This window comes from Calonectris borealis, chromosome 8, assembly GCF_964195595.1.
Source record: "Calonectris borealis chromosome 8, bCalBor7.hap1.2, whole genome shotgun sequence".
Lineage (NCBI taxonomy): Eukaryota > Metazoa > Chordata > Aves > Procellariiformes > Procellariidae > Calonectris > Calonectris borealis.
Window position 1 is genome coordinate 38,131,596 of NC_134319.1, and position 21,418 is coordinate 38,153,013.

General features: G+C 42.4%; 1 protein-coding gene across 1 annotated transcript in view; it reads left to right on the forward strand.

Moving 5' to 3' along the window:
- Positions 1 to 213: 213 nt before the first annotated feature.
- The window catches only part of LOC142085227 (uncharacterized), a 30,112-nt gene continuing 8,907 nt past the window's right edge, over positions 214 to 21,418 (forward strand). The window contains exons 1-10 of the mRNA XM_075157018.1: positions 214 to 280; positions 411 to 535; positions 4,679 to 4,717; positions 5,102 to 5,113; positions 5,408 to 5,478; positions 7,537 to 7,662; positions 8,995 to 9,030; positions 9,848 to 9,974; positions 13,790 to 13,844; positions 14,153 to 14,165. Of these exons, the coding sequence (XP_075013119.1) occupies positions 275 to 280; positions 411 to 535; positions 4,679 to 4,717; positions 5,102 to 5,113; positions 5,408 to 5,478; positions 7,537 to 7,662; positions 8,995 to 9,030; positions 9,848 to 9,974; positions 13,790 to 13,844; positions 14,153 to 14,165 (610 nt within the window). The 5' untranslated portion in view covers positions 214 to 274. The remainder of the gene's footprint in view (positions 281 to 410; positions 536 to 4,678; positions 4,718 to 5,101; positions 5,114 to 5,407; positions 5,479 to 7,536; positions 7,663 to 8,994; positions 9,031 to 9,847; positions 9,975 to 13,789; positions 13,845 to 14,152; positions 14,166 to 21,418) is intronic.

Genomic DNA, 21,418 nt, shown 5'->3' on the forward strand with positions numbered 1-21,418 from the left:
CGGAGAGAACCGAGTGCTGCCGGGACCCACAGCACCGGGGTGACCCTCACAGCCTGTGTCGGTCAGGGGCTGCGACAGGTCCTGCCCGGGCTCTCCTGCCAGCCCCGGGGCGAGAGGCCTGCAGAGCTTCAGGGACGTTGGTAGTGACATTTCCGGAGCAGGGCAGCTGAAGGCGGGGCTGCCATCAGCTCTTAGCCTGTCCTCTGATCCTGCCCCAAAATACCCTGCTGTCTTGGAATGGGCACTTGAATCAGCGATTCTCTGACTGTAGGAGATGCTGGTAGGAAATCTCTTCTCTCTGCAGATGTCCTCTAGAGCAAAAACTGCACGTAAGCCTTTCTTCTCGTATGACAGAATGAGATGTGGTGAAGGGTTTTAGTAATTTACCTTTGACTCTCCTGCTTCCCTAGGCTGGCATTCAGGGAGAAAGAAAGATGTTGTTGAAACCATTTACCTGTCCGTTGCTTGAAACGAGGTTTCTTCATGCAGGCAGGCTGGTGTACAAATTTAAAATCCGGTATGGCAGATTCAGCAGGTAACCACGTTAAAGCTGAAAAGTCAACCTGCAGTTTGATGACTGCAGGTAGCAGTGGGTTAATACAAGACCCTAAATTCAGATCTTGGGGGCTCCTCATTTCTTGCCTTCTTTCACTGGCCGTGAAAGTGGCCACTTAAAAATTACTATTGCACTGGCACAGGCCAAGCATTGGCGTAAGAGAGTAATTTGAGCTCTAAAAAATGACCCTGTTTCACTGCCACGTGTGGATTTTGTGCTTCAGTGGAAAAAGAAGCTGTTTTTACTGGCAGCATTTTGAAATTTTATAAGTGTTTAACTGAGAAGCTCTAGACCCTTTGTAATGGTTTAACCTGAATGATTCTATGATTCTTCTTCCCCCGGTTTTATTGATGAGCATGACATCATATGGTATGGAATATCCCTTTGGTCAGTTGGGGTCAGCTGTCCCAGCTGTGTCCCCTCCCAACTTCTTGTGCACCCTCAGCCTACTCACTGGTGGGGCAGTGTGAGGAGCAGAAAAGGTATTGACTCTGTGTAAGCACTGCTCAGCAGTAACGAAAACATCCCTGTGTTATCAACACTCTTTCCAGCACAAATCCAAAACATAGCCCATACTAGCTACTATGGAGAAAATTGACTATCCCAGCCAAAACGAGTATAGCCTTGGAGCTCTGTACTCAACATATGTACTTATTTCTTGGGCTGTCTGCTGTTAGCAATGTGCCTTTCGCTGGCCTTGCAATCTAGCGCTCAAGTGTGGGTGTAGGAAGAGGCTTTGGAAGCTCCCACTGGCTGCTGGCAGTAGATGTTTGTTGTGCTCTCGGGATTTTTTCTCTCAAGGTTCCCTTTCCGCTGCCACTCCTATTTCAGATGTGTTTGTGACAAACCTGTCCTGTTGTTTTGAAACAACAGCGTGCCTCTCCTGCAGGCGGAGGGGCTGAGCAGGACTTTCAGGATGACCGCTTCTCTCAGTTTCTAGAAGGCACTGTAGTGTCAAGCCTGAGAAATGAGAGTGAAGGGAGAGTATTTTAGTCTGTGGTACCACAGGCATGCAAGGAAGAGAAAGGAAAAGAGCCTTTGGGTGTGCAGGGGACAATGAGTAGGAGGGTTGTGGGAGGTAACAGTTGTGTGGTAAGCCTCAAATAGGAAGTTCTAGTTAGTGGCCAGCAAAGTAACTAAAGCACAGGGTCCTGAGTGGTCAGGTGGGGAAGATGCCAAACAAGAAAGGAGGGTGATCTTTTAGAGGTGAAAAAAAGACTTTCCCTGAGGGTATTGTCCTGGAGGAATCTGCTTGTGTCTGCTGGTCAGACACGCAGAGATGATGGGCAAGTGCTTTTGCGAGTGGGCAGAACCTTGACCAGCTCACTCAAGGAGCTCTGGAGCTTTTAATTTGAGAGAGGACTCAGAATCCTGGAGGCTGCGGGCTATAGTAATCACAGAAGTTTGTGCTACTCTGGGAAAAGGAGATGGAGCTGCTCAGGTTTAAGGGTAGTAGTCCAAACCAGGTGCTTATAGATTGTGTCCTGCTGAAGAGGTGTTCTGTAGAGCTCAAACTTGATCTGAGCTGTCTCAGCCTGTGATAAATAACTAATAATGACAGTATTCGTAAATATTAATTAAAAAAAACCAAAGCAGTGGCTCCGCATAATCTGGCTCCCTGTGTACATCCTTCAAGGCTGTGATCATCAGCAGACAGCAGTTCAGGGTTGATGCCCTCAAAGGCTTTTGGAAAGTCTTATAAACTGTTGGGGTTAAATCTCTTTTCAGATGGTGGTGACCATGCAGAAACCAAGACTGAGATGCTTTTGAGTCAGCAAGTGTCCCTGCATCAGAGAAATAGGACAGCATTGTGCCATGCCAAAAACACTGTTTTCATGCCAATGAGGTTGCAGCAGAGCTAAAATGCCATAGACAATGACTCAAGCATCTGCCAATAGAGTGGTTTCATGAATGTGAGTGGATTTCCTTTTGCAATCAGATGTGCACAGACATTGCCAGAGCCTGGGTTTACTCTGGAAGTGACTGTTGTTAGCTGCAGAAGAATTGAAGGGAGTGTGCTATGAACATCACGCCAATTAGGCAGTCTCCAGACGTGAAGCTACATTAAATCTCGTGCAACGCTGGTCTCCCTTTTCCTTTGTAGAAGTAGGCTGGCTCTTTGAAATTCTGTTGCATGACTTTATTTCGGGGTGAATTGAAATGCAATTGTTTCTTTAGCTTTGCTTATTAGCATTTTGCTGGAATAGTGTCAGATCCAGGAGGATTAACCCTCCTCCTTGTTTTGTTCTCTGTGTTGATTTGGGAGAGGAAGCTGTGTTGTCTGTCTTGTGGTGTCGTGTAGCGTTCAGAAGATCCTTGAAATGCTGCTCTTGTCTGTGACTAAGCTCTTTGCCTCAGCGTAATCCCTTTGGAAGGCACTGCCAGTAGTGTGCGTATGTGTCTGAACAGTCTGCAGGTGTGTGATCCCCTGATGGTAAAGAGAGCACTACATTTGTTGGAGTTTGGCAGTCTGTCATTGCCCCCGCGTGTCTCACGGTTTGTGTGCATTGCAACATCAGTTCTTGTAATTCATTGTTACACTTGAGGGAACAGGACGTGAGACTTTTGCAGCACCTTTTGTGTTTCATAATAACTTCTGGAATTGGTAGTGAGCTCCTCAAGTCAGTCTTCACATCAACACGGTCAAACATAGCAAAAGCAACTCCTTTTACAGCGGAACTCATGAAACTCTTCCCCGTTGTGTCATGGTTGTGGTGAATAGGGAGTACTTATTCAAAGCATGTGGATTCACTCCCAATTCATAAGAGAGAGTAAAGGAGTAAGTCCTAAGTGCTTACATAGCCTTATGCCCAAAGCAGTGCTATCAGTCAGCCTGCGGATTTGGGAAGTGAAAATCCTGTTCCCTGCCCCACAATAAGGTGGTGACTGATCTGAGGACAGGTTCCCAAAAGAACATTGAAAGAGTTGCAAGAGCTGATCCCAGCTGATCATAGAGCTGATGATCTACACATGTGTGCAGGCTTTTGCTAGAGTGAGGTCATCTTCACTGAAGGTCTCTGGAATCCCCAGGGAAAACCAGGTAACAATGAAGGTTTTTCCCTTCTTTAACAATTCAAAGATGACTCCGTTTTTGCATTGCTACACTGCAGGCTTAAAAGAAAATAATCACCCCCTCCTCCCCAAGCCCCACCCAACCCAACCAGTGAATCCCCCGCAGTCAGATAGCAGGTCTGACATCCTTGTCATGAAACCCTGGATGGTGCCTTGCTTTCTTCCATTCTTTCCATCCTTGTTTCCTTGTCACCACGGCAAAGTCCCTTCCTGAATCGTCCTTTTGTTTCCCTGCTGCTTCATGAAGACTTCATGACCACAGCGTAAATCTTGAGTGGGTGATACCTGTCCTTCTGCTGCAGCGTGCTGTGTAATTCTTTTCATTAACTTGTTCTGTATCAGGCAAGGAGAGCGCCTTTTTAAAGAGGAAGGAAGGTTCTCATCTCTAACCAGGTTCTGGCTGGGGACCTGGAATGTGGAGAATATGAGAATGGCTGCCTACCAGACCATATACCGGAACGTCTTTTTCTTTAAGATGTTATCTCTCCCTGTGCATTTTATTGTTGGCCAATACCTAGCAGCAAACAACTTTTAAGAAGATGGCTTACAAAAGATATAGTTAATATTTGGAAACAAAGTTTGGTGCAGGCAGTACACAACTCCCAGCATCACGGGGCCTGACTCCAATGCTGTGAAGGCCTGTTCCTCTGCAGGTTTGCACTGTGGAGGGGATTAAGAGACGTGTCCTGCCCGTTCCTTCTTCTAGGCCCTTGAGCAGAATCGCGATAGGTTGGAGGACAAAGGTGCTGGTTTGCGGGCATCTTGTCAAAAAAACAATCCTAAATGTTACTGAGGATCAACTGAAAACATCTGATCTCTCATCCATTGTATCCTCAGACACACAAAATATAAATGGGCAGAAAATTCACAAGAAACAGTCCTTGTGGAATAATGGATGTTTTTTAAGAACAATAAATTAGGAATTCACCTGCCTGCTAAGTATTTTGTCTGTGCAATGGGAATGATGTTTTGTTGCTGTTTAAACTCTTACAATGAATGTACCTCCATTGATTTTTGATTGGTATGGGGCTAACTCTCTCTGTTTCACAGCACTCCTGGTCTCGACCACATTGAAAGTGCTGTCAAGGAGTTAGAGGCAGGAGATGAAGCAGCTCCACGGGACCTTAGCTGAATGTTAGGCTGAGCAAATCTTCTGTTTGTTATGGGACTGAGGACATTTTGTCAAATGCAACATTTCAAGTGTGAGAAATGGGGAACTTCTCCGGAGAGTACGAGGGTGAAAAAAAAGACATAAATGAAAGATGTCATCAACAGGCAGAATTCGCGTAGACGAGTAACGCCTTTATTTGAAATATTTCAAAGACGCTATTGACTGTTAAAATTGGGCAAATGAAAACCCCTATTTGTCAAGCTAGTTGCACCCCATTCCTTTCTGATTCCTGTTCAGATTCATTCTGAATCCCATGGTTTCTCTTTCAGCCCCAGACCTGACCACTGCTTTTAAGTTCTCAGGCTTGACCAGCTGTCAAACCCTCTTATTTTTTCAGGAGCCATGGCAGTACTGGTGAGCTAGCTTGACAGAGGCTAATCTAATGCTAAATTGCACATGCTTTCCTTGTAGCTGTGGAGCTAGTGGAACCAGTGGATGTTCTTTCAATGATGCCATTACTTTGTGACCAACCTGCTCTTCCATGATTCAAGCAAACTGTAAAGTAATTTTAATTTTTTTCCAAAGCCTTGAAACTGTCCTTGACAGTGGAATTGTGGCTATAGTGTTAATATTCTTCCTTCATTTCTTTTTTTGGCCTCTCCAGGAAGCGTTCAAGTAATCCTTGGAAATCTTGATGATTTACATTCATTTTCTACAGACCGCTTCACTATCTTTCCGTGTATCCTTTCTTTCCTACTCATAAAAGAAAAGATTCAATGACTTGTATCTGTTGGGCATTGCTTAATTCAACATTCATGTCTAGCAGCGTGCAGATCTTTAGCTGGAGTATGACACCTTTAAGCTTTGCAGTTTTACTTTAGCTGAAGATCCTCCTCAGTTGTTGCCTTCACCAGAGAGAGAACTGATGTGAAAAGAGTGTTTTGCAGTGTTTTCAGATGAACACCCCTGCATTCCAAATCAGATTTAGCCAGAGAAAATGAACGTGTATATATAAAATCACAGGAAGCCCAGCTAATGCGATTGCAAGGAAAGCTAGTGCATTGCTTAAAAAGGTTAATAAAACATAAAACGCTCCTTACAGGCTCAGCAACAGTGGCCCACTAGTAGAGAAGACTGCAGTAGTTTTCTTCTAAGGTACATTAGGATTAAGTCATATTCATGAGCCTCTGGGGATGGACTGTACCTGCAAAGCCGTCTTCAGTCTGTACAGGAAGAAGTTTGAGCTTGAACTTGAGAGAACAGGATAGTGTTCCCATGAAATCTTATGTTGCCTGGAGGGATGTTGAGTATAAGAGTTGTTTCTTGGGTGGGAGCAAATGTGAGAATGTGCTTACGCACCAACATAGATGGCTGAGAGAAGCAAAAAGCACCTCACAGAGCAAGTTTTACGAGGAGAAGTAGTTGAGCTGAGATAGTTGGAAGACTAGACAGGCTTTTGGACACTCAAAGCCTTCAGGACTGTCATCCAGTTATCCTGGTCCCCTCTTCAATGTAGTCTTTGAAGTCTGGAAATAAAAGTGAAGCAAATGTCCTCCACACAGTATTCGCCTTATTTTGCTCATCCCGCTTACTCCTTTGGGACCAATCACCAGAGTTTTTCCTTCTTCCCTAGAGTTTACAGGGGCATTTAGCTGCTGTCAGTCTGGCCTGCTGTCAAAAGACAGCGCTGTAAAAGCTTTGTGCCACTGCACAGCATAGGCATATGGAAGCTAATATTCGAATATTGGCATGCACAGGCTTTGTTGAGTGTAGTTTCCTGGGGATTTCACTTTTGCTATATAAGTGCTGAGACATTCGAGGTTGGATTATTCTGGCCAGCAGCTTTACTACAGGCTCCTCCTCCCTCTAGATATTTTTTCATCAGAGTGCATCAAGGGCCTAGCTAGCCTTCATCTCTTTCTTCTTGCTTGCGCAACTGGACAGAACTTAGCCATGTCTGATGCATATTCTGCAGCGTATTAATTTGAATTGACAATAATTAAATTAAAGAATTATTTAATTCTATTTAATTAAATTAATGTTCCTTTTGTAGTTGCTGTAGGGTTAAGAAGTTACTCTCCTGAGGTTCCTGTTGAAGAGAAAAGGAAGTTAGTTGAATGAGAAGCCTTTTCCGTCCTAAGGTGCGTCAATTTGTGAATCAGATCAGGCCCTCTGGCATCACCTCCTGTGGTTCTGGGTGCCCAGGAGTAATGAACACCCACGTGTTTCCGCCTCCAAGGCATTCCCTTCCAGTCTTGGAAGGCTGCATTATTGCCACAGCTCGTAATAACAGACGAGAAGGAGGTCATCCTCTTTCTCTGTCAGAAGCTGGTTCATTTGATAGCAACTTACTCCTGTTACCGCCAGGAAGAGAAGGTAGCCAAGAGCATCGTCAGACAGGAGGCACCCGAACAAAGCCTCTGCTTGGTTTGCCAGTTTTTCCTGTGTGCTTGAGGAGTGTTTGATTCACGAAGGTCTATTTCTAGGACTTGGAAGTCCATCCACATGCTCAGCCAGCACTGGGCCTTGATGCGAACTGCAAGTTCAGAGGCCTGGCGTGATGAGTTGTCCTGCAATCTGTGTGTCGGGCTGTAGCATAACTCTTAGTTCATCACCCGCTGTGGGAGTCACCTGGCTGAAAGTTTCTTGTCATATGTTACTAGTGTTTTTTCACAAAGTTCATATTGACAGATTGTATTTGCTCCCTTATACGTATATTCAATGTGGTATGACTGTTGAGGCTTTACAAGAAGACATTGTCAGGACTGCTGCTCCTTTGAAATGTTAGTGCTATCAGGTTTGAGTAAATGGGAGAGAGTATCAAAGATGAGATTCAAACATGAGAATGTCCATCTTGTGCCTTATCCCTTCATTTGCTCTGTGTATCTAGAACTCAACTCCTTTCAGCGAAATGTATCTTGTGGTAAGTCACTATGGTTATGTTTGGGTAATTTCTGGAAACATCTATGATCTATGTCTTGCTTTTCCCTTTCCCTTCATCTGCTGTGTCTTTGAATTAGAGGGAGCAAAACTGCGTGCAGTATGGCTGTGGATTTGAAATAGAGCATAACAATGTGTTCTCTTTTGTCCTGTATTGCTTTTCTAAAATTTCCTGAATCTCTCTTTGCCTTTTCAACCACTGCTGATTCTTCAGCTAGTATTTTTATGAAGCAATGCCCAGTGGCTCCGAACCTTCGTTCTTTAATGTCAGTAGCTAGGCTGGAGCCAGCATGTGTATATGGAACGCATGTTTTTCTTCCTTATGCTTGTCTACGTTTGTTGACATTCAACTTCACACTCTTTGTTTCTATTTTCCTAATGAAAGAATGCATCTGTTTTTCTAAATAATGATAGTAATAATGGTAATAATGTCTTTTGTGTAATTAACAAATGTTGTCACCTCACTAGTGTGTCATTTTCGGGTTTTCTATGAATTCCCTGAACAGCTTCAGGCCCCAGCTGAGACCTCTGTGGGACCCTACATTTAACCTCCTCTGTTGTGAAAACCGCGTGTTTATTCTTACTATTTCCTGTTCTGATTATTGGTCCCTGAGAAAAGTTGCTGTTTTTCTTAAGACTGCTTAGTAGATAATCTGATCTTCTTTATAAAATAAACAACTAGTCATTTCTTAGTCTCACCCGTTTGTTTGCGTGTAGCATCCCCTATCAAACACACATGTTTGGATGTAAAAACTTCTAAATGTGGAGAATTCACTCACTGCCCTGTACACCTTGCTCCAGTATTTAATTTCCCTCCCCAGATAGTTGCACAGTGTTTCTATTCTAAAATTATGCACAGCATAACATGCTGTTGCTTTCAGGCACTGACGTTTCCAGTTTCCGTTGGCAGGGATTTTTCTTCAGAAAAATACGTATGGATCAGAGGTTAGCTGGCCAATATTCTCTGGAGGCTATGCTCCAGATGTCCTTGCATCTTCCACCTGGTGCCCAAAACACAGAGTGATGCTAACAGTTCTTCACTTCCTTCTTATCTTCTGAAGCCTCCTTCAACTTCTTCAAGAAAAGCAATTGTCCCCATCCCATCGACGTGGTATTCATAGCCAGGAATTCTAGTTCTGAAAGAGCTGTATTTGCTGTTTTTCAATTTCAACATATCATTTGCAAGTCCAGCATTGTTTCTAAGTAGTTTATCTTGTCCTCAAAAAGTGAGGTGCAATGCAAAAATGTACTTTTAAGTTGGTTAAAGAAAGTCCAGTCTAAATATTCACCAAATTTTATAATACCTCTGTTACAGGTAAAGATGTAAACAAGGCCAGTTATGAGCTTGAAAGTTGTGTGTGTGTTTTTGTTTTGTTGTTGTTTTTGGTTTTTTTTTTTAATTCTAAGTAATCTGGAGAAGCAGAATATATATATGGGCAATGCTACAGTTCTCCTATTTCTAGGTGTCAGTCAGGCAATGTAAAGTGGGACGGAATTCTCACCTAGAACCATCCAAGCTGAGAGAAATTTTCCTGTCAATTCCAGCAGACTTTGAAGGAAGCCCTGCCTCAGGACCTGCGAGCCCTGCTGGCTTCAGTTAGATCTATTTTCTACAACTCTGAGCTGAGCTGTCCAATGGTTTCTTCACTGTGAAAGTCTGTATGAGATTGATATTTCTGAATAATTAAGTAGTTTCCTAGGTGCTGTATATGTGATAAACAACAAAGTTAAGCTTCTTAGGAAATTCTTTGTTTAATGAGAGCTCAGGATAGGTTTGTTTTCAATACGGTAAGTGTCTGAAGATGGAGTGAATTAGTGAAGATGTCCTGTCCAAATTCCCCAAAAGAATTTTTCTATCTCTGCTAGCATTACATTCCTGCTAGTTACATTCAGAGGCTCTCCTCTGAAGATGGAGCAAATAGGATGTGCTGGAAAGCAGTGGTTTTTGTTTAAAACTGTTGAGCATAATTCTCTAGGTGGCCTCTCAGTGCTTATCTTCTGTTTGAATAAGGAAGCTAATCTTTTATTCCTGAATCATTTTTTGGTTTTCATTGTATAAATATGAACAGTTTTGCGAAGTATGAATGTATTTTTTTTTATGAATATATATTAACTCTGAATTTTATTCTAAAATAAAAAAGTTAAAATCAAACTTTATCAATACCAAGCTTGCAATGTTTCGAAGGTCAAGAGAAGAAATGAAGTGTCAGAAGGTGCTGCAGTGGAAGAGACAGTGAAGAGGAGAAGAGTGGAAGTCGGACCAGGAACCTCATGTCCACAGTCGGGTATGGACAGGTCAGCTGACTACAAAATAGTCTTCCAGGGCACATACCAGTATTTTTAATGTCTCTTGTACCTTCCTCATATTTCATTCCTGAGTGATCCTTTGCCCCATTTTTCTTCTTCCTTCTCTTCCATAGGTGACAGAATCTAAGCAGCATTGCCCATATTTGGAGAAAAGTCATATACTTTCAGGTTCCCATGCCATTAACTAGAGGTCTTCCTGTTTAACGCCTTTGTGTTAACATTATCTGTCGAATCACAGCAGGGTGAGAACTCAGCAACTAAACAAAGCAGTGCACTGACTTGCACACCTGAGCCAGGGATGACAAGGGAAGAACTGGGAACAGTTTTCTAGCTGCCTCCCAGCCTGTTCCTCTGAGACGGCTGATGAATGCTGCCTCTCAGCTTGAGGCTGACAGCAAAACACATTTGAGCTTGCTGTTTTCAAAATGCTTTAAAGTCTCATGGAATTGCACATGTTGTGTGTGCACATGAGGATTATCACACATCTTTCCCATCGGTTTGTTTGGTAACTAAACTTCTCGCGGTGATTCCAAAGTAGATCTCTATCTCTGGATTTCACAGAATCATTGAGGTTGGACGGGACCTTTGATATCATCAAGTCCAACCCCTCCTGCTCAAGCAGAGTCACCCAGAGCAGGTTGCCCAGGATGTGTCCCCTCAGGTTTTGAGTGGACTGCAAGGGTGGAGACGCCACAACTTCTGTGGGCAACTGGTTGTAGTGCCTGACCACAGCTGTAGTCAAAAAGTTTTTTCTTATGTTCAGATATAATTTCGTGTTTTGCAATTTGTGCCCTTTGACTCTTGTCCCGCCAGAAGGCGCTGCTGAAGAGAACCCGGCTCCCTCTTCTTCATTCCCTCCCATCAGGTGTACATTGATAAGATCCCCCCTGAGCCTTCTCCAGGCTGAACAGTCCCAGCTCTCAAAGCCTCTCTGCATACGAAAAGTGCTCCAGTCCCTTCATCATCTTTGTGGCCCTTTGCTGGGCTCACCCCAGTCTTGTCCTGGGGAGCCCAGTCTGGACAGAGCTCGCAGACTGGCCTCAGCAGCCCTGAAGCAGAGGGGAAGGATCACCTCCCTCGAGCTGCTGGCAAAACTCTTCCTAATGCAGCTCAGGATTTTGTTGGCCACCTTCAGCACCAGGGTGCAATGCTGGCTCATGATGGCGAACTTTAAGCTTAGTTCTTGACTACCTTTCAGAGGCAGGCCCAATATTAGTTATAGTCTAGCAGGAGTCTTTCTTTCATAGAGTGTAGCTTTTAAAGAAAGAAAATTTGTGTCTGTACTTAATATTCACAAGTACGTGGCAGCCAGTCTCAGATCCAGCGTTGTGATCGGAAGTGTTTATTCTCACCTTTCCCCTTCTATGGCAATGTACAGACCATGTCAATTCATCTCCCTTGTTGCCTTATATTCTACCCAATTCTCAAATGTATTTCATGCAGAGATTGTAACGGGAGAAGGCTGAAGCCCGTTCTTTTCCTGCTCATACAAATGTAGTCCTTTCACCCTGCCACCCGCCCCCCATCAGTTGCCAGTCTAAAACTGCTGGAAATGAGTGAAGAATGAGACCAGGATCTCAAATGCTTTCTAATCTCTTTTAGCCAAGACATGAGTTGTAGATTCATAAGATACAAGGCCAGAAAAGGCTACTTCATGATCCAATCTGGCAGTTCTCTCTTAGTCCTATATCTTGCCCCAGCAGTTACGCTATTCCAGAAAAGATTAAAACAGTTAATAATTTTAAAGTGTATTCTTGATTTCAAAATTAAATTGGTGAGGCATCAACTTCAAGCCTTCCGTCATTTTTTTCGGAGTACTCTGTTAGACTGAAGACCTCATTCAGTCTGAGCATTCCCCCGCCTCCCGCCCCCAGGAAGGAGTTTGTCTATTGTAATCATACCACCTCTTGATCTTTTTTTCTTTTTGGACAAGCTCTTTTGCTCATAATTCCTCATGGGGGATTTGGATTTGGGTTTTCTTGGGGTGCTGTTGTGTGTTGAGCTATCAGAATCTCCAGGTGTCACTGCTCAGTGATACTGGTCAGCTCAAAGAGCACTATTTTGTGTGTGAAGCCAGGATTGTTTTTCCCCACGTGCATCCCCACTCTGTACCTCTCTGTACAGAGTTTCCTCTGCCATTTTATTGCTCCATGACTGTGGTGGTGCATTCCTTCCCCCCACCCCCTTTTTTTTCCCCAGTGTCACTCTATGACCTCAGGAACTCCTGATAAACTTTGGCCCTCCTGTAACGAGTTGGGCAGTGAAGTGTCCCTTGACTCTCCAAGAACTCCTGCATGGTAGGAGTGAGGAACAGCACTGGCCGTACCAGAACTTTCGTTACCTAACCCAGGTGGGGGACAAGGTTGGGGATAATCCATCATTTCTCTGACACACTTCTCTGAGTTGTAATTTGAGGGGAATGGCACCATTGTTGATGAGATCTTGGGAATTGTCACGGATGACTAAAGCCAGTCATCTGACGAACCTATAAACAGTGGTCCTTAGTGAGACCATTTGAGCTCTCCTGGACTGCAGCGGGCTGCACCCAGAACCTCCCTCTGAGTGGGACGCCTCTCGGATTTCGCAAACTCTTGAGTTTGTGAGATTCAGAGGATCACTGAAACACTCCTCGGCCAAGACACTCCTCGGGGCTCAACCCTTCACCCGTTGAGAAATGCCAAGGCATTTAACGTGACTATTTCACGAGACTCGAGGCGAATTTTTAACAGGTATACCCTTATAAACTTATCTAGCTTTGGTACCATATTCATATATATATATATATATACAAAAAATTGATCTAGATCTTTTGTGTGTTTATGTGTATAATCAATGATAAGTATAATCTATAGTTAAGTTGTTTTAGTATTTGTAGTAAACTTGACTACCTTACTCTGTAGCTGCCAAATTGATTAATGATTAAATATTGTTAGAATCTTATGATTTACCTCAAAACTTTAAATTGCTGCTAAACACACATAACTCCTAGGTATAAATCCGTTGCCCAGGTCTGAGACTAGGGGTAGATCCAGCCGCACCTAGGCTCCTCTCTGAGAAGGAGTTTAGAAAGCAAAGGCTTCTACTCTGAACCTCGTGACTCAACGGGAGGGTCTCCTTACCCTTTTTGTATTAGACACAAGCCATTGTCCAAGTCTGAGATTAAGAGTGGATCCAGCCAGGTCTTCTCTGAACCTCGTGACTCAACAGGAGGGTCTCCCTTTTGTCCTCGGTCTTTCTATAAATCATTCCAATACAATTCTGACACGATTTTCCCTGTGTACACTTAATCCATGTAATGAGTAATATAGTGAACCTTGCCATCGAATTCTGTTAACCTGCGCTTTTACAAATTCCTATTAAAATCACTTTTGCTGATACCTTGCCAGTGATTCTTTAAGCGGCCTCAAAACTACTATTTTGTGACAATCACCGACTCTTGTCAGATCCTTCTATGGTTCTTTGCTACCTGCCCGTCTCTTTATGTCAATAACCATGTAGGATTTGCAAGCTTGCTCAACTTGCTGCTCATCCCCCTTTCCATGTCATGTAACACTTTTTTTTCTCTTTAACTGCGTGTTGATTTTTCTAGAAAAGCAGAAAGCCTAATACTGGAATGAGTGCATATTTTCGTTTTTTAAGTGATACTTTGCAACATGAGTCTAAATATAGATTAAGGGTATAGAACTTGTTGGCTAGAGGTACTAAAATCCTGATTTCTAATGGAATACTTGGAGTAGCCATTTACAAGGCTGCTTCCTTTTTGTGACTTTTTGTAAGCTCTTACTTATTTCACTTATTTTTAGAACTGGAGCTGAGCGTGTTCACCATATGAGTAAAGCAAAGCATGGATTTGAAATGGTAAGGTATAGAATATTCAGAAAGAGACAACAGCACCTGTTTAGTCCTGGATTCTTAAAAGTGGCAAGCATAAAAATGCCTTCAGGTTTTCCCTTTTCACCTGCATCACCTGCATGGAGACATTTTTGATTCCTGCTCATCAAACTTAGCCAAGGGATGAGTTTTACAGGGAGACGACACAAGCTTTTCTGACTGTCAAGGTACAAACTCTAGGGGTGAGCGTGGCCTCTCAGAGATGAGCCTGAAGGATGCCCTGCCTTGTCTTCAAGACTCCAGTCCTCTTTTACCTCAGATGCCCCTTCGTGCAGAACTCCATGAAGGGCCAACAGTGGGTGCTGACACCTTGACACTGGCGTCAGTGTCAGTACTTGCCACTCTGCACCAGTGTCCTTTCTCTGTGCAGATGGCCTTGCAGGCATCTCTCTCTTCTTTGAACAGCATCATGGCTTTTCTCACTATGGCATCAGAAGGCAGATTTATGACAGGATCATTCCAGAGGGATTGGCAGTTGCTTTCTAAACCCACTGTTCTCCAAAGACCTTGCAGGAGTGGAAGATTCTTTCTCTTTTAGCCCACAGGCTAGAAGGCTGCTCTGACAGAGCTGCTGTTTGGCACACCCTTTAGGTCACAGGTTCTTCCCTAACGCCCCTGTTCTCTTCCTCCCGGCTGTTGCCCATCCTCCCAAATGTCCCAGTGCATTTCATCCATTTTCTGGATACTGATACCCATTCTAAGTTTAGTTCAAATCCCTGCCACCCTAGCGCCTTCCTGGCCTTTTTCCCTCTCCAACTCTTAGGAGAGAGTATTTTCCAAGGAGGCAAACTCACTCCTCTTGGGATTGTCCACAAAAGAAGTTGCCTGGTAGTATAAAAGGAACAGCTTCTTCTCCCCCTGTTCCTTGGGAGGTGAACAGTTGCATCATACCTGGATTTCTGCCTGTTTCTGCATGATGACATGCTGCCCCCATTTCAGGAACCTTTTGGACCTCTCCACAACTGGCTGAGCCTTTATGCAAATGTGGTCTGTGGGCTTGCTTGCAATCTCAGATGGCCAGGGCATACTGCCTGCTTGCTCCTGTAGAACTGGTTTCAAAGGGCCAATCCCAGCATATTTGCACTGCAGGGATTCACTGCATATACAATGGCCTGCAATTTCAGGTGCTCCTAGTTGCATGGTTACCTTCAGCCTGCACAGATAAACTGCTGTAGTGAAACAGCCCTCATCTTCTCGTAAGCCCAAAACTTTTCCTGTCAGAATGTCATGTCCCGCCTGTGCGGAGGGAGAAGTGACTCAGATTCATAAATTCCCTTGGTGTGGATTAAGGTGAAACGACACTCCAGGTCTATACATAAACAAAGACTTTTATTCCATTGAAATGAAGAAGTTCCTAACAAACTCTCTTAAGGCTCAGTTTGGAGTTTTAGAAAGCAGGTATTCTTTATTGCAGCGCTGGACGCACAGGGGATCTCTCCACCTAGTGTGCCTGCCAAATCACTTCACCATAGGGGCTAAATACAATTAGAATATACATATTCATTACATTTCCGAGGAATAATCTGAATATTCATGTCATTTCCTGGAATTCATTAACATATGCAAAAGTCTCTGATGCATGCGCCCTTGTGCTCTTCGGTGGTCTTTCGGGTCCTCTGGTGGTCGTCGATAGTCTTCATCACAGTGCCCTCTGGTTGAACTCAGTCTTCACGCATGCTCCGTCTATGCCTTGGCTTGGTTTACATGTTTTTCACTTGTAACAAGCTAGCTTATTCCAGTCTACCTTCCCTATCTACCCTACAAGGTTAGCTTCTCTGTCTAATTTACATAGAGTACAAAGTTTCAAGGTTCTTTTATTTACTGAATGTGCGGCCTGTCTATTCATAAAGCATTCCTAACCCATCTACATCGTTTCAACCAAAGAATCTCATGTCTCTTCCCTGTTCCTTTCTTAACAATGCTTCCAAGATACACAATTTATCTACAGACACAACACCTGCTAGTTACCTAACTTTTAAGCAACAAATCTTAACAAACTGTATCCACTATATCAATTCCTCTCTTTGAGACTTATGATGTTTTGCACCGTGAGTCTCACATAATTGACCTATAGACATTTGGTCTACAAAAAGACATACATTGTATCATACAACAAGTAATTATAACTAGGATGACGATCAGTATTGCAAATATGAACAACTATCTAAGCCAATTAAAATTGGGAAGCCTCAAGAACAGCCAAGAAAGATCTAATCCTTCTCGTTACTTAGATCCAGATGCCAAGTTCTTCAACTGTTGTTGAATTTTTTCTCAGTTAACTGCGAATTATCACTCAGGTTAAAACAACACATACCCTTGAATTCCTCACAACCATGATTATGTCTTAGAAGTAAATAATCAATTGCGGCCCTGTTCTCAGGAGTGGCTTCTTTTAGTTGAGTCATTTCCATACCAATAGCTGAAAGTGCCTGGGAGGTATAATTTATATCTTTAACTAAAGCATAGGTAATCCTTTTTATGGTATGGTAATTCATAGCTACCCCAACTCAGGGCGCTAGGATAGCTGCAGCTGACATTTCACTTGGGCTGTATAAGGTGACTTGTGAGTCACAATCTTCTGATACTTGGTATACACTTCTTTTAACTCGTTCACTATGTTCTAAGTCTTTTTTATTTATCAGCTGCAGAGCCATCCTCCTGATTGAACACAGACCTCCTGTTATATTTGCCGGAATATAAGAATATGCCAATCCCCCACATAATAAAAACCATCCAAGGGGTAATTTGGTATGAGCCCATGCATAACTCTCAAGTTGGGTAGAGTTACACCTCAAAGGGGGTTGTAAGCGTGTTAAATTTTCGCATCCAAAAGGGCAATTCACAAATTCAACACATTGTTTGGCCGGAAGTGTTCCTCGTACCTTAATTCTTAACATCCCTCTCTCCTTGGATTTTGTTCCTTGTCCCAGACTATAAATACTATTATAAGTTAACTGTGAAACATAGTGTAGTTTTTTATCAATTCCAGAGGAGTTGGTATTCCTACGAGACAAGAACTGTACATTCCTCCCACTGAATTCTCTGCTGCAATACAAAAAGAAGTCATGTTGGTTACTTCTCGGGCTAAAAGTTACCAGATATTTTGATTGTTATCCCATTTTGGCAGTAAAAATTGGGGTTCAGCTTTACTGATCGTCATAGCTAATATCAACAGGCTCCACATTTTCTGCCCTTGAATTTACAATTTCCCAGCTAATTTGATTTCCCTTTTAAAATGAAATTTTAAATGTTGCAAATAATTCAGCAGCTTCTCCAGTGACTCATCAGGTACGTCTTAAAGTTAATTTCAATGGTCCCTTAGACATAGATGTCCACAGTTTAGGAAGCACTTTCTTTATTCTAGTGTAATGAAGCCAGGAATCTATTCCTTACTCAAAAACTAGTATCAGTATATAATACATCAAAGTCCCAAGTGTAATTTACTGCATTCGAGAGAGTTTCAACTTTAATGGTCCTGTCCTCTCAGAAGTCCATTCTCCAGGTGGAGCTTTCTTCACACGAATATGGTGTATCCAGGGTGTCTGCTCCTTGATCTTGATCGCAGTAAAGGTCATCAGCAACACCTGGAACGGTCCCTTCCACTTTTCTTCCAGCGGTTGACCTGCAAAAACTTTGACATAAAGCCAATCCCCTGGCTTAAAAGGGTGAACCAGTTGGTCTAGGCCCCTAGCTCTGGTTCCTAACACAACTTTTTCTATTTGGCCCAATTGTTTTCCTAGAGCAATCATATACTGTTGCCAATATCCTTCTCCTAACTGATTCAAATCTTCTCCTCTATATTGCAATTGGTATGGCCTTCCAAACAGAATTTCAAAAAGACTTATGCTTTCCTTAGTTCTTGGTTTTGTTCTGATCCTAAGCAACGCAAGTGGAAGCGCTTGATACCAATATAGATTAGTTTCTTGGCAAATTTTAGCGAGTTGTTTTATCAAATGATTCGTCTTCTCAACCTGCCCACTTGCTTGGGGTCAATGTAGCGTATGTAACTGCCACTCAATCCCTAGCATTTTGCTAAGTTGTTGAACTATTTGTGTGCAAAAGTGAGTACCTCTATCTGATGATATTACTGCTGGTATTCCAAATCAAGGTATAATTTCATTCAGCAATACTCGGATGACTTCTCGAGCTTTGTTTGTTCTGCATGGGAAAGCTTCTGGCCAACCTGAGAATGTGTCTGTTAACACTAGCAAGTACCCATACCCCCCTTTCCTTGGGAGTTCAGAAAAGTCTATTTGCCATTGTTGCCCTGGGATATTACCCTTTCCAGTTGTCCCTACCTGTACCCTATTGGTTGTATTAGGATTGTTTTTCAAACAAATTTCACACTGCTGCGTCACTTGTTTCACCACAGTATACAAATTGCAACCTACTATTCTTTTGTTTAGATCCTTGTACAAAGCATCTGCTCCCCAATGAGTTTTGCCATGCTCACCTAAAATTAATTTCCACGATATTCTGGAAGGTATTATAATACGTCCATCTGGTGTATATACCCATCCGTCGTCTTTTTCTTTTCCTCCTAAATCATCAATCAAATTCCTATCTTCCTTTGAATATCTTTCAGAACATAAATTTAATTTTAATATTTGAAATTTACCGTCTGGAATCAAAGCCAATGCCTCGACTTCCATCTTTTTTGCGGCTTGTCTGGCCTCATGATCTGCCAGTTTATTTCCAATTTCCTGTTCAGTGTTACCTTTTTGGTGTCCTCTGCAATGCATAATAGCCACTTTCTCTGCAATTTTACAGCTTCTAGGAGTTGTAGAATTTCTTTTGCATGTTTTATCTGTTTTCCTTGGGCTGTAAGTAATCCTTGTTCTTTCCAAATGGCCCCGTGGGCATGCACCACCCCAAAAACAAATTTAGAATCAGTCCATATATTAATTTTCTTCCCTTTTGATAATTCTAGGGCTCGAGTCAAAGCAACTATTTCTGCCTTCTGTGCAGATGTCCCAACAGGTAAAGATTTAGCTTCTGTTACCTTATGGGTGGTAGTTACAGCGTACCCAGCCTTACATTCTCCTTGCTTCACAAAGCTGCTTCCGTCTGTGAACCATGAGTCCTCAGCGTCCTTTAGTGGTTCTTCTTTCAGGTCCGGTCGACTTGAATAGACGGCTTCCATTGTCTCCAAACAGTCATGTATCACAGGTTCTGAGGTACCTCCACTGAGGAAAGATACTGGATTTACAATGTTAGTAGTCTGTATGTTAACATCATCCTGTTCGACCAAAATAGCTTGGTATTTCAAAAGTCAAGAAGGAGAAAGCCAGTGACTCCCCTTTTGTTCTAACACTGCTGAAACTGTATGAGAGACCAATACCGTTATTTTCTGACCCATAGTAAACTTGCGAGCTTTCTGAATGTTGAGGACGACCGCTGCCACTGCTCGCAGGCATCCGGGCCATCCTTTACTCACTTCATCTAATTGTTTGGAGAAGTATGCAACCGCTCTCTTGTAGGGTCCTAATCGTTGAGCAAGCACTCCCAGCGCTATGCCCTGTCTCTCATGAGAAAATAACCAAAAGGGTTTTGAAATATCCAGGAGGTCTAAGGCTGGGGCTTTCATAAGTTCCATTTTTAACTGTTAAAATGCTCTCTTTGCTTCCCCTGTCCAACCTAGTTCTAATGGATTTTCTTTCAGTAGTTCATACAGTGGTTTCACCAAAAGTCCATAATTATATATCCATAATCTGCACCAACCTGTCATTGCAAGAAAGGTTCTGAGTTCTTTTACCATCCTAGGTTCTGGTGTGCGGCAAATAGCTTCTTTTCGTTCCGCTCCGAGTTCTCTTTGTCCTCCCGAGATTTCAAATCCAAGATATGTCGGTTGTGATTGTACCAGCTGAGCTTTCTGTTGAGAGAATCGATATCCGCGTAATCCCAAAAAGTTAAGCAAACTTACAGTCCATTGCACACATTCTTTTTCTGTTTCTGTAGCAATTAAAAGATCATTTACATATTGTAATAGAGTGCAATCTCTCGTGCTAATTGATTACCAAAGATAGCAGGACTATTCTTGAATCCTTGGGATAACACTGTCCAGGTTAATTGGGTCTTTCTCCCTCTATTGGGATTTTCCCACTCAAATGCAAATAATTTTTGGCTTTCTTTTGCCAAAGCCAGACAGGAAAAGGCATCCTTTAAAGGCAGTATGGTAAACCATATCTGACTATTGAAACCATGCTGCTGAATTATTGTATACTTTAATTAAATATTCCTATGACCTTTAGATTGGCTATTCAAAGTGATTAATTAAAGTATTATCCTTAGACCTTTAGATTGTTTAGTCAGGTGATTAACTAAGATTGTTTGAAGACTAGATGTTTAAGAAATATTTAGTTAAGTAGTCAAGTGTTAAAGGTATATACAATGGAATGTAACTAATCAATAAGCAGCTCAAAGACTGTGAAACGAACTGTTCGAGACAACGATGGAACTAGTACCATTAAGAACAATTTAATGGTTCGGAACAAAGATAATGTGTAGTGTGCAGTGCCAAGAGCAAGAGTTCACCAAAAGGACAAGTGATGAAGACTACAAGACGACCACCAGAGGAAGTAAACGACCACCTGGAGGACTGAAATTGCAAGCAAAGGACATTAGATGGCAGCAAAGACCATGGAATAAAATAACTAATGCATCTATGTAATTAATCATGTAAAAGGTGTAGTCATGTAAATGATTTCTAAGAACTGTGATGAATATGTAATAGTTTCAAAGATAAAAGCCAAGACTAACAGCACACTAGTTGGGAGCACTCTTGGTGGAGAATTCCCCAGTGCAACCCTGGCGCAGTAGTAAACATACCTGTTTTATAACTCTTTGTGAGTTGTAAAGTTTGTTTCCGTGCATCACTATTCTTTAATTTAGTTAGCAATGTGTAAGGATTCGCTACCACAGGGTGGAAATCTTCTACAATTTTGTTTATTGCTCTCAAATCTTGAACCAGTCTGTAACTTTTGCCATCCGGCTTTTTCACAGGTAAGAGTGTTATACTCTGATTCACATTCCACAAGTAGTCCGAATTGCAAGAAATTGTCGATTATTTTTTTATTCCCTTTCGATCTTCTAGCCTCAATGGATATTGTTTAATTCTAACTGGGCCAGTCCCTGGCTTTATCCTGGAGGCCCACACCCCTGGATATACCTGATCTAAAATTTCTTGGGGTATTTGTTTTGCTTTTTCAGTTTGTATTAGAGCGAGACTTAAGGCTTCGATTAATTGTTCATTTTTAATTTTAAATGCCACTCTATCCTTTTGAATATTATTTCTGCTCCAAATTGTTCTAATAAATCTCGCCCCAATAGGGATTTTGGAGAATTTGGCATATACAAAAACTTACATATCCCTATTTGTTTCCCTAACTTATATTTAAGCGGCTGTAAAAAAAGGAAGCCAGTAGCCCCTATCACAGCCACAAAATCCTCATCCACGGACATTAATTCTTGGTTTAATACAGAGTAAGAGGCAGCCGTGTCTACCAGAAATGCAAAGTCAAACTCCTCTCCCATCACAGCAT